This window comes from Ruditapes philippinarum, unplaced genomic scaffold (assembly GCF_026571515.1).
Source record: "Ruditapes philippinarum isolate M1 unplaced genomic scaffold, ASM2657151v2 ctg5713_1_1_1_1, whole genome shotgun sequence".
Lineage (NCBI taxonomy): Eukaryota > Metazoa > Mollusca > Bivalvia > Venerida > Veneridae > Ruditapes > Ruditapes philippinarum.
Window position 1 is genome coordinate 18,164 of NW_026863403.1, and position 15,810 is coordinate 33,973.

At 29.3% G+C, this 15,810-nt stretch overlaps 1 protein-coding gene across 3 annotated transcripts in view; it reads right to left on the reverse strand.

Annotated features, from left to right (window-relative positions):
• Nucleotides 1–808: 808 nt before the first annotated feature.
• LOC132722024 (pyrokinin-1 receptor-like) overlaps nucleotides 809–15,810 on the reverse strand; it is a 98,476-nt gene continuing 83,474 nt past the window's right edge. For 2 of the 3 annotated variants that reach the window (XM_060706422.1, XM_060706421.1), the window contains exons 2-4: nucleotides 4,603–5,136; nucleotides 4,108–4,233; nucleotides 809–2,441 (exon numbers count right to left, since the gene is read on the reverse strand). In XM_060706422.1, the coding sequence (XP_060562405.1) occupies nucleotides 1,831–2,441; nucleotides 4,108–4,233; nucleotides 4,603–5,136 (1,271 nt within the window). In that variant the 3' untranslated portion in view covers nucleotides 809–1,830. Of the gene's footprint in view, nucleotides 2,442–4,107; nucleotides 4,234–4,602; nucleotides 5,137–8,136; nucleotides 8,980–15,810 lie in introns of those variants that run through there. The other variant, XM_060706420.1, reaches the window with a different exon arrangement.

Here is a 15,810-nt window from a genome sequence, read left to right on the forward strand (position 1 = left end):
CTGAGCTTTGTTATTTGAATGGTAAACTAAGTAAGTATTTTAAATCTATTAAAATCTTGAAATAAAAAAATAATGTCTGTTTCTTTTTTCTGGAATTTTAACAATTTATACATTGTAAACATGTGTCACATCTACATAGAATACGTAACCGAAAAACTTTAATAGGTTCATGAACTTCAAAACATACATTAGTTTCAGACGAGCAACTTCATAAATTTTAAAGAAAAATTAAAGTGGGTGGTGAAAGTCAGATTTCTGAATGAGCAAACCCTTTTTAATGTACGAAATGTGTTACGTAATGCATTATAAAATTCAAATATGGCAAAACATATTATTCAATGTGAAGTAAAATTTTGATAAATCAAAATTTTGGCATTATATCAAATTCAGTATCGAAAATAAAGATGCCTATTTCTCTATATTAAAGGATATTGTTTTTTGTACAGTGTTCCGTCCATGTCTATTGCGTGAAACGTGTTTGTTTGTTTATTTATTTATTTATTTATTCATTTATAGTTATTTAATAATTTGGCTATGAATCAAATAAGACTTGTCATCGTCTGTAAGGTGTTTGCTCTATTGTGTGAAAGTTCTTTTATAAAAGTTTGTAATTATCACCTACGGTACAGTGTTCCGTCCAAGCCTAATGACTTGTGCAATCTGCCTGCTTTATTGAATATGCTCGTTCAATTTAATGTGCGGTCATCATGGAAACATGATAAAAATTAGATTTAAACAGTCACATAATGTCGTCGCAGGCGCATTTGCCTCACTGATAATGATTCCGAATGTATATAATAACAAACAGTTCATTTATAACGTTTATTTTTTTCGTCATTAGTAATTATAACAAAATATCAGAATGAGCATGTACGCATCAACTTGCGTTTATCCTTTAACTGTAGTACCCTTAACACTAAATTGAAAAGAACGTGTCTTATATAGTTATAATCATTGTTTGGGAATTCTTCTTGTAAAATTGTTACATATATCAATAATGTAACGTATTATCAATATATATTTAATATTCTGAATAAGCTAGCATTCCTTTAAAAAACATAAGATTTCAACAATAAAACAACAGTTAGGTCACATAAATGACGTTAACGACATTTTGTACAAAAAATGATGATTGAATTTTTCAATGTAATGCTTCTTCTTTTTACCCAATAGCACCGGTTTGGAGCAGAATGATACAGCTTTATAAATTATAAGTTAATTCGTTTCAAAAGAATGAACAACTGAAAATCCTACATCCGATTTTGACTTATGTTAGTTATCAGGAAAATATTATTGTTTTTTATTTTGTTATTTTTTAAACTGTTTTTTTTATAGAACGGTCTATCTCATACACATTGAGCACATAAGTCACTAAAACGAAACAAGCTTTGGCTCATTGTAACTCATAGTCATCTTAAACTTGATTCTGCTGGCGTCAAATTATCCCTCAAATGCGACAAGCGCAGTCCAATATCCAATTGTGCACTTTGGCTACTTCGGATAGTTAGCATGCGTGAAAAGGATTAAATATTTACATGAACTAGAGTCAACAGAACTTATGGCGAACAAATCTGAACCAGGCAAACTTAACACTATTATTGATAATAAAACTCCGATATATATTCTATACTATATTACACATTCAGTGTGTAACGGTTTCGCAACTCTCAGAGAGAATGCACGTAAGTAACATTCTGTTGTCAATGCCACTGAAAGGATTGTACCAGAAAAACCTGTCAAATGTATTTACATAATCATTGCAATTTGGTATATATTCAAGGAAGTATTCAAATTCACTTATAAATTATTTGTTTAAAACACAAATATTCATTATACCCGTAAAGTTATTCGTAAAATTGGATGATCAGATGCGGAAACACTGTCTTCATACAATATGTTTTCTTCCTCAGTTGATACTGGATCACTGTGTCTCATATGATTTAAACCCTGTCTTTTCAGCACATCTATATCCTGATACGATGCTACATTAACATTTGGACGCGGGGACAAAAAACTTTGACGTCGATTTGTACATCTTTTATGACGACATAATGCATGCAAACCACCGTCAGAATGTGCATGTGAACTACAGCTTGAGCTTCCTTCCTTACTGGTTCGATTAAGTAAAGTATCCTTTGTTAATTGTTTTTCAGTAATCACACCTTTCCTTATCGAATGAGTAAATTGTTTCTCGTTTCTATAAAAAGTCACCAGGCGCATCTGGTTTCTCTCTGGAATGTACTCTTTCGAATTAGCCTGGATATCTGATTGTAAATGCCCGTCATTGTTAATAAATTTTGCCTTGAGCATATAAAAACTTGGCAGAGAATTGATATTAACACAACATCTGCAGAGTGTCCGTTTGAAAGCCCGACGGAATTTCCTTGACAGTAAATTGTACAGAATTGGGTTGACCGTACAACTGAAAAAATACAGCACCCCTGAAAGTAGACAAGTATTTAATGTTATACATATATACATATAAATTCTTATGAGATGCAATCTTGCTTTTATCAAGACACCTGCTTTTTTGGTGATTATACAATAATCATTTTAATGGCTTATGGCAATGTCAAAAACATTTGTTTATATGTAATTATATAACATGCGGACACTTTTCTTTCGTATTGTCATTACTTATGTATGTGTATTTAAACATTATCATAAGTATGCTTCTATTACAAAATTACTATAACAATATGAAATTATGTAACAGCAGCTTCGAATAGCCGCAATCAAACCGACCCTCCACAAATATAAACATTAAACATATATAGAATATCATATGGATATATTATTTGGAATTTTATGTCTTATAGCGACCTATTAGCGACCAGTAAATACTAACTTCAACTGGCATAGCCTGTCGTTTAAACATTTATAAACTGTCCAGTTAAAATTCGGCTGATATCATTTTCCCCTACAACTGATTGTTTTGTCTAGATTTTTTCTATATTGAAAGATAGACAAGTTCATTTCTGATATTAGTTGTTATAAAAGCAAAGCAAATATCGCTTCTTGAATAAGTGAAATAACCGATACGAGAGTATTTTCTCAAATATGTTTCAACTGTTCAATACATGTTTTTACACAGTACAAAACAAAAGTTAAAACATATTGTTGCAAGTGGTTTAAAGGGTATAAAGCTATAATATCTTATGAAATATTTAAAAAAAAAATGAAATTTAAAACCTCAAAAATATTTTGTTATCTCCAGGTAGCAAAAATAGCTTTCGACACCTCAAGCTACATGTTTTAATGAAATAAAAACAGCTCTCCTAACAAGTAAAGGGAATACATATTTCTAAAGCTCAACGAGAAAAAAGAGAGAAAAATATCGAGTCATAGAATGTATGATGTGTAAATTCTGTAAGATATCATTGACGTGTTCTATGTATGAATATTTTGTATGGTGTTAAGATAAACATCTTGTATATCATTGAAAACAATAATGCAGCAAGGGGAAAATAGGGGTCAAATTACGTCAAGACAACATAACTGTGGAAAGCGTTCAGCCTTGTGTTAGGATTACTAGATTTGCCATGCAGCCCTATGTATAAATGTTGTTTATTATAACGTCAAATAAGTTAAAAACGACTATTAATATAACCGTAAATGACACAAAAAATATTGAACGCGATTTTAAAGGTATGTGGACAGTTAGATTGGTTGCATTTAGAAGCAAGTACTCATTTAATGTACCGATAAACACAGGGGAATGAAGTTCAAAGACCTCAGCTCCGACGATATCCTGCCTTACATGGCCGCTAAAAATTTACACGTTGAAGCATTACACAGGAGCCTTATACAATTATTATCGTGGTGTCAACACTTGTGAAGTTTCAAATACGTATATAAGTACAATGACAGTTACAAAATTACTCAGACTTTTTTTTATAATATTCGTATCAAAAACACAACGTTTAGCTATATGTTATGACAAAAAATGAAAAGAAACACGCATTATGCCTTACATTTCTTTCTCATAGCAATATTGATAAAGTTAAAGAAATATTTTATAAAATATAACATATTTAAATTTTGTTTTCGCACTTGAATAATATTTATCATGGCTATTGCTGTGTTTTGTTTAAAGATGTTCGTTACCTGAAACATAAAATAAGTAGCTTTGTACTTCAATCAACTGTTTGGTCCAAGTTTTTATATACAATGTCATCAGTCGTTGAGCATGGAATGGAGCCCAGCAAAGGAAAAAGGCAACAACAACAGCAACTGTAAAGAAAAAAAGTTTAAAAATAATCAAATGAATATGTCAATATTAGATAAAAAGGTAGGTAATGCTAAAGAAAACAAACATATAATATCATCTAATATTAATTATATTTTGCAGAAAGTCTAACTTGGTTTAAGGGTCGAGGGTGCTTCATGGGCTTATAATTGTCACGAGTGCTTCAATTACAATGTCCTAAAATAACGATAATAATAATAATAATAATAATAATAATGAAGAACCATAAAATTCATGAAGTGTTCATTATGCAAGTGTATTAACAATATGAATTAATGAATTACCGTAAAAAAAAAACTATAAAAAATCTTGCTCATTTCTGTGATATAAAACGAAAGTAAAACAGATAATACCAAGCATTTTCAGGATTGCCCGTCTCGCTCGTGCAGCAGTAGCTTTGCCGTATTGTGGAGATCGAGGCGCTGATAACGCACTTTCTCTTAACTTTACACCAATAAGAATATAAAATAATGTTATCACTACCATCGGTACAATAAAATAAATAAATGTTGACATTTGGAACACTGTGATCATTCTTTCCGTCCAAATTAATGGAATATTACACACAAGGGAATCAGGAATAGGTTCACCGGTAGACGGATCGTGTAGATAATAAAACGTTCTTGTATGTATTGGATACGGCAATGCACTAAACACTGACACTGTCCAAATAAGTACGATACATCTCGTAGCTCGAGACACATGGCAACAACGCTGAACTTTGATTGGATGACAAATTGCAATGTATCTTTCAATTGTAAATCCAGTAATTGTAAGCACCGATGAATATGAAGTCATTTCCATAATAAAGGATTTTAGTATGCAAAACGGTTCCCCGAGTCGCCATGGGTATGCTTCCCAAATGGAGTAGACTTCTGGAGGAAGCGCTGAAACAAATAATTAAAACATAAGTAGATAAGAGTTTTAAAGGTTTATGCAAAGCAGAGAAACAAATAAAATATATCTTCTACATCAATTGGCAATTATGTCAAATAAATCATATAAATTATATTTTCAAGTGAAAACATGTACACATATACACATAATCAAAATATTTCAATAAAAAAGCAATCACTTTTGATTTCAAATTGTCATACAATTTGTATTCTATCAGGAATATGTCAATGTTAATTATTAAAGCATTTAGATATCCGAAGCGACATCGCAAATGAATTTTATTTTCAAGATCAGTATGTGTGGTTGCATTTTCTTTCTTTCACATATTTGATATTATCGTTTAGCTAAGGATAGAAAATCTTAACTCAAAATGCAAAATACACATAATTGACACATAATTGGCCACTTATATAACAACAAAATGTCTTAACGATCTGCAACGTTTTGTTGTTGTTATTTTTTTTTGTCATAAAATTCACTTGAAATTATCATTGCTATAGAAATTTGCTATGACGATAAAATAAAGAAAATGTGATTATTATTTTCTTAAACTGACTGCAACAAATAACTAACGAAAGAAATAGTAATGCCCTTTATATTCAAGGAAATCAATATTACGATAAAAAACAACATTTTATGATCTATGTATGCATATATCATTATGAGACCAATGGTTATTTGTATTTATGTTCAAAAAGTTTTTTCATCATTTATATATCAGTGAACTTTTAAATCAAATTTACCATATTTCAAATTTGTCATTAGAAGTTAGAATCAGGAATATGCTACTGTAAATAATCAGTTACACTGGAAATTGATGTCACAACACTGCAGTGTCAGTTTAAGTGAATTCATAAATTTGAATTGGGGACATAATATAACAACACATGAAACGTGATATAAGTATCCCGTTGTTTCTTTGATTACTCGGCACACGTGCCACCATTTTGTGTTGCTGATTGATTTGGGAGGAAATATTGTTCTGAGAGAGCAGTGTAAATCAAAAACAAAAATAAGGCTCCTTTTGTAAGACTCAAGCTGTCATTTTGTATAGAAATGATATTAACATGATGTAATAAAATTTAGAAATGTAATTTTTATAAAACACGGCATTACTATGTGATTTAAACATGTCACTTTTATTGATCTAATGGCTGTATATTGTTGGCAATATAAGTCAGCATTTCAAGCCGTTCGTTGCTTATTGCGTTATATATTAATATTTAGTGTAATTAAAATTGTCCAAATTGTAGAATACGTTTGTATATTATAACTTTACGTTTTTCACTTTGTTCAAATGCAAATAAGAACACAGGTCCCTTTATCTATCGGTAAATTAATTGTCTTTTGGACACGGAGTCATAACATAATCTTTACTCATAAATATGTCATAACCAGCAGAATATATTTAAGATATGTTGTTTTTCCCTCAAATTAAATACATATAAGTGTATAAAGGAAAAAGTAATTTGGAATATTAAAAACTAAATTTTATATCGGTTATATACATAGTACATATTTACGTAACCGAAAAGTTTCATAAATTGTGTATTATAGATAGTTGGCAACATACCAACGATAAGTAGGTTCGATTTGTTTTAAGAGGTGTTCTTATGTGTTTTACAGTAAGTGGTGACTGCTACAACAATTTAAATCACCGTTCCGTAAAACATAATGGGTACCGTGTAAAACATTATATCTTATTGTATTGGAAAGCTGATGACAATAAAACAAAGTTATTGCATATAGAAACATGCGATAACATTAAGTGCAAAATTACATTGTTTGCAATTCTTGAGTGCCAAATATTCTTATTTACTGTAAGAATGTCATCAAACAAATACAATGCATGAACATTAGTAAGTTCATTTTCTCCATATCTATAAACGTTCAAACAATATACCATATGGTTTTCTAGTTCGTTAGCTTTATTTTATGCGTATTGGTATTTTATTCAATATTATATAATTAATTGCAAAGGATGTATTACAATGTTTCTATATTTGTGTATTTAATGGTATCTTCAATTGTTCCAATATGTATTTCTTGCCACACAACTACAATAACACACTGCTATATATATTTTATCACCTAAGAACAATGTCGAGTAATTATATTTATCACACACCCGTGTCGATTGTGCGACTCCGTAAATATGGTATTGCACGGTCGTGCATATATTTTGACGTGACGTCATTAGCGTTATACAAACATAGTGTAAAGACGCGCTAATGTTAGCGTTATATTATAGGCGCGTCAATGAAAAATGACTCTTATTTCACTTTAAACGGTCGTTATTTTGGGTATGTGATAAATAGAATATTTCAGAGGCCAGAGGCTCGCATAATATAATTTTATTCAATTCGAACTTACACTCTTTCAATATCCTCTATTTATTGTTCATTGTATTACATGTTGAACATATTCCTTAAAGATGAATGCCATTTTTTGCGATCACATCCTTATAGATATATTATTTCGAAATGTTATATGTGAAAATATAGATTAATGTTGATAATATAAGTATAATAATTATGTTATTATATTATAGGCAAACATGTACATGTATATATACAGAGTATATATTATGCCTTTAAAACTTCACATAATATTAGAAATTAAAATGCATTTTAGATACAAATACACATGGTGTCATAAAAAAGGTTGCAGTTTTCTTTTTTAGATAGGACTTATTTAATAGAATAATTATATAAAAAGCAATACAGCTTCCTTACATTTTGTGTAAATAATTCTGGTCAGATTTACAATTTATTAATTTAAAAATATTTCATTCCAAGATGAGCACTGTATATCTTTTGTCAGACGAATTATTACATTTATATGAAAACATTGAATTTCATTCTACTGTATATTATGGGTGGACATATTTGCATCATAATTTGAATATTGCATTTTTTTTAAATCACATATAATAAAACACCTGTATTAAAATGAAAACAAAATGCGAGAGAAAGTGTATTAATGCCTACCTAAAATAAGAGTAAGTAAATCCGATATCGCTAAATTGAATAAGTAATAATTTGTCACAGAATGCATGTAGCTATTTTTCCATATAACAATGCACGTGCTTAAATTTCCAGCTAATCCACTTATAAATATTATGCAATAAACACAAATTAAAAATATTACTGACACAGTATCCTTCCTTCGTTCTCCAAGATTTGAAAATAAATGTTGTTCTATATTCAGTTCACCAATGGTCGAAGACATTAGTTGTTCTGATAAATTAGTCCATATTTCACTTGATACATTTTCATACTTCTTTCCCATTCTAATAAAGATCATGCAAATAATTTAGTTGTTTTGTTATGTTAGTACACGTCACATTTTCATATCACAATTTGAATACATCCATTGACATTTGTATTGTTCATTGATCCTAATGAATGGTTCTGTTATAATGCTCATTAATACAATTTGTATCTTGTAATTCCAGGTTCACATAACTACATGTATATAATGAAATGATAACGTTTTAGCTTAAGCGTATTACGTTTTTAAATATATATCATATTACATCAAAATACACGGTGTAAATAGAGTTGTATTATAATTATTCACATTCAAACAATGTAAGTCTAATGCTGTTAATTGGATAATATATGTTTGTCTTTAATTTCACCAATAATAGTACAACATAGTGTTATCCTTTTAGAAACAAATCCGATAGGTCCGTTCACATTCACTGAAAGTCAATTTTTGATTGCAATAAAGGAAAACGTTTTTATCGAGTTAGAGAAAATCTAGGCTGCGCTCAAGAACAAATTCCGATTCTCTCTACAGTTGTGAAAAAGCTCTTCAGAGTCGTTCTACTGAAGGGATATCGTCTTTTGAAATATGTTTTACTGTAAAGTATATGACCGTAATGTTTTATTGTTTATAAAAGACCACACAAAAATACCATTTTCTGAAAAGAAATAAACAAAAAAACAATGATATTTACCAAACATATGTTACATCAACTTTTAAAGAATGGTTAACATACCTTAAGTATAAATATTGCTTTTTATGTTGCATATTACAGTTTCATGTTGCTTTCGTTGTACCTAGATTTCCATACAATGTATGTAGTATAATGTTAAAAGTATATTATAATTGTTGCTGATTTAAGTTATTAAATTTTATTTTAAGAAAAAAATAGTTATCCAGTATTTCTATCATTTGACTTTAAAGTAAATATCAGCTCACATTTCATGGTGTCTAAATAATGCGATTGTGTAAATAAAAGTTGCGGTTTAATATAAAGCAATATCTGTTTATAATGAATAAAGATACAATTTCCTGATTGTTAAAAATGTCATTGGATGTCAAGAATGATCTGGTCATCCTGTTATAAATAAATAGTTTTGATACACTCAGAATAAAGCTGTCATACAAATTTTCAAGGTGTCGACTTCTGTATTGAAATTGATATGCCAACAGTAATATGTTTTTGCCATATCAATGCTGAGTCATAAAATATATCAATAACAACATAAGAACATCATCGTGACATTACAGAGTAAGTAGGACATAAGATAGCTTCCATATGATTTAACCAATAAAATGTATAAATCTATTAATCTGCTGCAAAAGTTTTGTTTCGATTTAAGACAGAATGCTTCCCAAATGCTTGAATATATGAAATAAATATGGTAGTAAATGTGTTTAAAAGTTATTGGCGCATGCACAATTGTTATGCTAAACGGATAACACCCTATTTAAAATAGCTGATTAATATTTTGTTCAGTAATATTTTAATCTGTTTACGTACATTACTCATCTTAGACACAACTCTTTCAGATCGACCATTTTATTATGAATTAAGATTATGAATCCAATATTATTTTACTGTTGATAGATTTTATAAAAAAATATTTCATAAGATAAAGCTTTATGTCCTTAAACAGTCAGACGAATGCACTTTTACAATTTAAATACCCTGATAAATGAGACGCTACGTGATATGTGTTCTTCCTCGGGGAGAAAATGCAAAAAGGTCTAAGATTCAATATTTGTTGTAATACTTTATGCTTATACATCACGCACTTGGCATATTTGTCTTATCATTGAGTGACAGATATAAACTTGTTAATGACATTTGTCTATCAGCTATACTCATAAAGTTCATGAAGAAAAAGAAACGTACTTTTACCAAGTTGTATTTCAACTGACGAGTCATTTACTAAAGACGGGTATTAATTAATACATCCGTTTAAAGCCATTACTTTAACAAAATATCATATTCGATAATTTAACACATATTAAGATAAATGCTCAAGTTCACGTGTTACCTCCTTTTGTACTGTACATTCGATTATAAGATACGATAGAAAAACGTTGAAATGTTTGATATGATTGATTTAAGACAACAACATATTTAGTGTATGTTATATTATAATATCAACATTTTAAGACACATTTCTGAATAGAGTTGAAACAGATTTCAATGAGTAAAATTAAACATTCTTGTTTCTGTTTCTTCATGTAAAACTGTAAATAATAATTGGGTTGTTCAAGTAAATGGTAAGGCCTAAAGAATAATTTAGAAAAAAAAAATGAGAAGTCGTTAGGATTAATCCTCTGGTCAACAGATATCGCTTAAACAAAATATAAATTTTGAATTTTACAATAAAGCTTTATGGAAAACTTGGAATACTCCACCATTGCCTAAATGAAGGACATACGAATGAATTTCTCATATTGTCCGAAGAAACATAGGACTCTATTTTAAACAAAATGTTGCGAGTTGACTTTTTTAGATAGCAGCCATATCGATTATTAGATTGTCTTTCTGTTTCCTCGTATACCGTTTATGTTCATATCAGATTTCAATAATAGAATAATACCAAATAAAATAAATGAAAATAGTGAAGGTCATGTCTAGCATTATTTCAAATCATTGTTAACTTGATCAAATTAATATCACCTCATCTAGACCAAAACTTTGGCAATGTTTGCCCTAGACAATTTAATTCATTATCATATCGGAACTTAGATCATTACATGAAATCCGCACAGGAATATGAATCTTATGTAATGTAATTTCTGGAAATGGTTATCCAAAATAATGAAATCACTATTCTATTGTTATTTGTTCAAAATAAGTTGCATTTATTACCATTATTATTATTATTATTATTATCATCATCATCATCATCATTTTTATTATTACTTGTATCAAAAAAATAAATCATTACTATTTATCAAATAATAATATGAAACCTCGTGTCCCATATTTTTAGGATTTCGCTTATAATATATTTATGAATAAGGGTGACAACAATTGAAAATGGAAAAGGAATGGTTCGGTTAATTGGAAACACTTTCTTGACTGTTGGTATCTTTGCCACATTTTAGATACAGTAGTTATCCTACTCAAAGTTGCACACGTATTTGATCAACATGTATTATATAAAACTACTTCTCTGATCGGTTGCCCGTTAATGATTTTTTAAATTTTTGTTTTGCACTTGCTTCGTTGTGATGTACTCGTTATAAATTACGATGAACGAGGGATGTGATGAAAGGAGTACATCAGACAGAGATGTTCTAAGTGATGCAAACATTTATTATATGAATTCGTTGGCTCAATATAAAACATTATCGACAGGTATGTGCTTTTGTACTTGATTCAAGCGCGGTGGTATTTAGATAATATCTGACATATTAATTGCTATGAACAAAATAGCACGGAGGTGTGTTACATTTTCTGCGAGAGAAGGAAATAAAAAGTCATACAATTTTTATAGATTTTACGAAAAGGACAACATATTGTAGAAAAGATTGAACATAAATGAAATATCCCTACAAAAGACAAACCCAATTTTCATCATGGCAGCTTAACTTAAATCGGTGTGTATAAATGATAAACTTTTATATACTTACTTTATTATACATACAAAAATATATTTTTGTTGAAATGAAAAATAAACAAATATCCTGAATCAAATATCAAACTCCATATCTGTAAAAAATAATCAAGATTGACATGGAAAATTAATCAAAATGTGGAAAAGTTGCATATTGCGCATTTTAATATATAATTACTTAAATGCTCATGTGATGCTGTAATATTGGCAATATGTGTCAATATGGCGCTTTATCTTAAAATTTGTTGTTTTTGCTAGTACGGTACTAGTTAAATCATTGTACATGTACAAACATTACATCAGCAATTATGAATTACTAAGAGCTAAACTGTTTATAGGTTTACAATGAGAATGTTCTATGTTTTGTAGCAATAATTGCATTTCTTCTTCTGAAGATGTCAATAATGACGATACAAGTGAATTTTGAATTTTAAGCACTTTTTATTGACTTAATTGTAATTATAGTATCTTTCAAATGCAAGGAATGCTGTCGGTCTCATTGCACTTGTTCCATTAGTCATGTGAATTCATATGCTGTGTTCTGTAAATAGCAATGTGTAACCGTTTGAGGGTCTTTCTGTTGAAAATGTGTCAGAGTTAAATCATTAAATAAATAAATATACACAGTGCGCTAACTGGAAAGCAGGTATAATGTAATGACAGAGAAGGTATAGCAATATAAATATCATATTCAGATGCTCGTTCATTGGTTACTCTTTTCTGGGGTTTTATATTGTGACAAAAAGGAACGTGTTTTTAGTTTTGCCTTTGATACAAAGGAAAAAGAACATCGAAACATTCGGCGACATAATTTAATCTTGTAAATCAGAAAGCCTCGTGTTTTGATACTCTTTCTATTACTTAAAATATTATTCCAGTATTTTGGTTTCAAGTTTTGATTTGAGACAAGTGGTAAAATATTAAATTAATATATTTCTACAATGCACATATAAAACATTCTTTCTTAAACATTTGTTTAATAGCAAAGACAAAGGTACATATTAATTGAGAAAGACAGAAAAAATGCATTAATTTTGCACAACATTAACAAATATATAATTATGTAATTGAACATATATCGTAACTTAAAACGTCTCGTCAAATAGCTTGTGTGTAAATTAAAACCATTCTCTCCGTCTTTTTTCAGAATTACATTTTTATTGTGTAAAATGACAGATAAATTGCAACGCTTTTCATTCAATCGGACTAATTATCTAACACAAAAATTATCAATTTAATTCTGGTCATATTTCTTTATAATCCTAAAATAGATAAAAACAGAATCCCTAAAGAAAGCCCAACACGGCAAAATTGAAAATGTTGCAGGCTCGGTTTGATTGAGCCTGTTCATAGTTTGCAGATTTCATTTCTTTTTAAAGTGTTTTTTCTTGATCGGTGTAAAAATATCACATCTCATTTAAAATCAGGGACTTTTGATCTCAGCATTGATCTGTGCTCCTTTACTGTCTATATAAAGATGCATGTGTTAACGTAACGCGTTTACTTCGGCTAAATTGTACTCATCAAAGCAAATATTAATAAATTTTGTGTAACATATCCAATATTTATAAATTGCATAACGATTAAAATGCAGTGTGTATACCTTAACAAACAAAATAATATGCTTTTACTGTATGTCGTTTTCACATTTTAAAAAGCAGATATTCAATTAAAAAAGAAAACCAACAAATTATAAATAGTGTTGACAGATGCAGAATATACCTTCTACCAGCTGTGTAAAAATCAATTTTCCGCATGCATGATTTAATTGATCTTGTCTTGTTAGAATTTGTGTTTCTTTATGTATTTGTCTGGGTATACATTGTATTTGTTTATTTAAATATGTAAACTGATAAAAAAATGTATTTTTTATTCCTTGCTTACATTTGCATAAACAATCAACAGTCAATTAATAAGTTTTCCGAATTGTCAAATTGCATCCAATGTAATTATAACTTATATGCAAGTACGTAATATTTCACAAATGTTAAAATAGTTACATCTGGTCAATTTCCACCTTATAAAAGTAAAAAAAAAATGACAACAATTTTCGTATCTCTAGCACACTATATCTGTTATTTACATGATAAATATAATGCGTTATTCAGTGTGTTCTTGCCATATTATTAATGGAGGGTGTCTGAGCCTCAATCTGTGCGTTAACATGGTATACATCGCTTTAAGCACGCACACTGTATATTTATCAACGTCTGACACTAACTTTACGAAATGGGAATGTTTTTTTTTATAAAAGCAATAAAATATATGTACATTGTTAGAAAGATAAGAATGATCTTTCCGTGATATGTGATACATGGCAAAATATTAAATCGATTCGTGAAAGAAATTGAAAAAGAATCAAAAGTTTCTTTAGCACAATGCTAATAAATGGTAATAAAGCAACTTATAGTAAAAAAAAACAAACAACAAAAGATATCACAACATGAGCAAAATCACAAAAAGGATAAAATCTTTAAAAATAGTAATTGATATCGTCCGTAAATATAACATTCATTCAGAACGGAGATTAAAAATCATATCAGGTATTTAATATATACAAGAATGTACAATGAATGGGATAGTTAAAGACACAGCATTTGAATATTATTAGATAAGTACCAACAAATTGAAACAAAAATATAATTAATAAAATAACACTGAGGAAACATTTTGAACGATAGCATAAAATAACACGTAGCCAAATGTCAGTTTTGTATATTAAAATGAAGTCAAAGACACAGGGGAACTCTAAAACGTAGGGATTAACAAAAACCCAGGCAACTTTCTGAATCAGTTTTATTTTTTATCTTGATGCAGCAAATGCTGAACATAATACGAATTGACTGTATCTAGTGCTTAAATGTGGTGGTATAAATTTGTCCATGGACAATGGAAACAAATCAAATGAACCAATGCAATTCTTTTTAGCCTGTTGGGTACAAAAAATAATTTTGTATTGCAAGTAACTATGTATTGTGTTGAATGAAGCTATATTGAAATTTATGTGAGAAATCACAACATTGAGTGGTGAATGTGTTTCAAAACCAGTGGTGGTAACACTCTGATAACCGTTTCATTAGTCTAATATATATGAAAAGAAACATAGGAAACTGATTCGATGTCATTCAATTACATGACGCGTATTAAATATATTAAATAAATGTCCCGTAAACTATCATTTTCCGTTATCAGATGTTACCGTTTATCCGTGTATTTCAAAAGGAATTGTATGGAAATTGTTCCTTTCAATCACATGAAACATATAAATAAATGTCAAGTGAAATATCAGTTTCCCTATTGCCCAATTACAAATGTCATGCATAATAAACTCAATTTATCGTGAGTCTCGCCGTTCTTTTTTTCAACTTCACATTCTTGATAAAGTGGACATTGCATCATCAAGAATATTGCTTTAGTGCAATATTTTCAAGTTAAAAACTCTCAACAACTTAAGCAGTAGACAATTGGTAGTTCCAGGAAATTTTTCTTGAGCTGGCATCAGGAAAGCAGTGAATAGGAATTTACACATTACATCAGACAATGTGGTATGATATTAAGTGGATGAATAAAACAGTTTTATTTGTATGCAAAATTATCTTACTTCACTTTCTTGGAGGAAATGTAATGGTTGCGATAGATAAATTTCATTTGGCTGTTAAAACGAATCGCTTACTGCTGGAAGTATTTCATCTTGATGAAGATTTCCTTGTTTTCAATGCTAAATATATTTGTTGCAGTAAAAATGATTTTGTCTAGTCGCTTTAGAAGCGGTATAATAAAAGAAAGTTCACA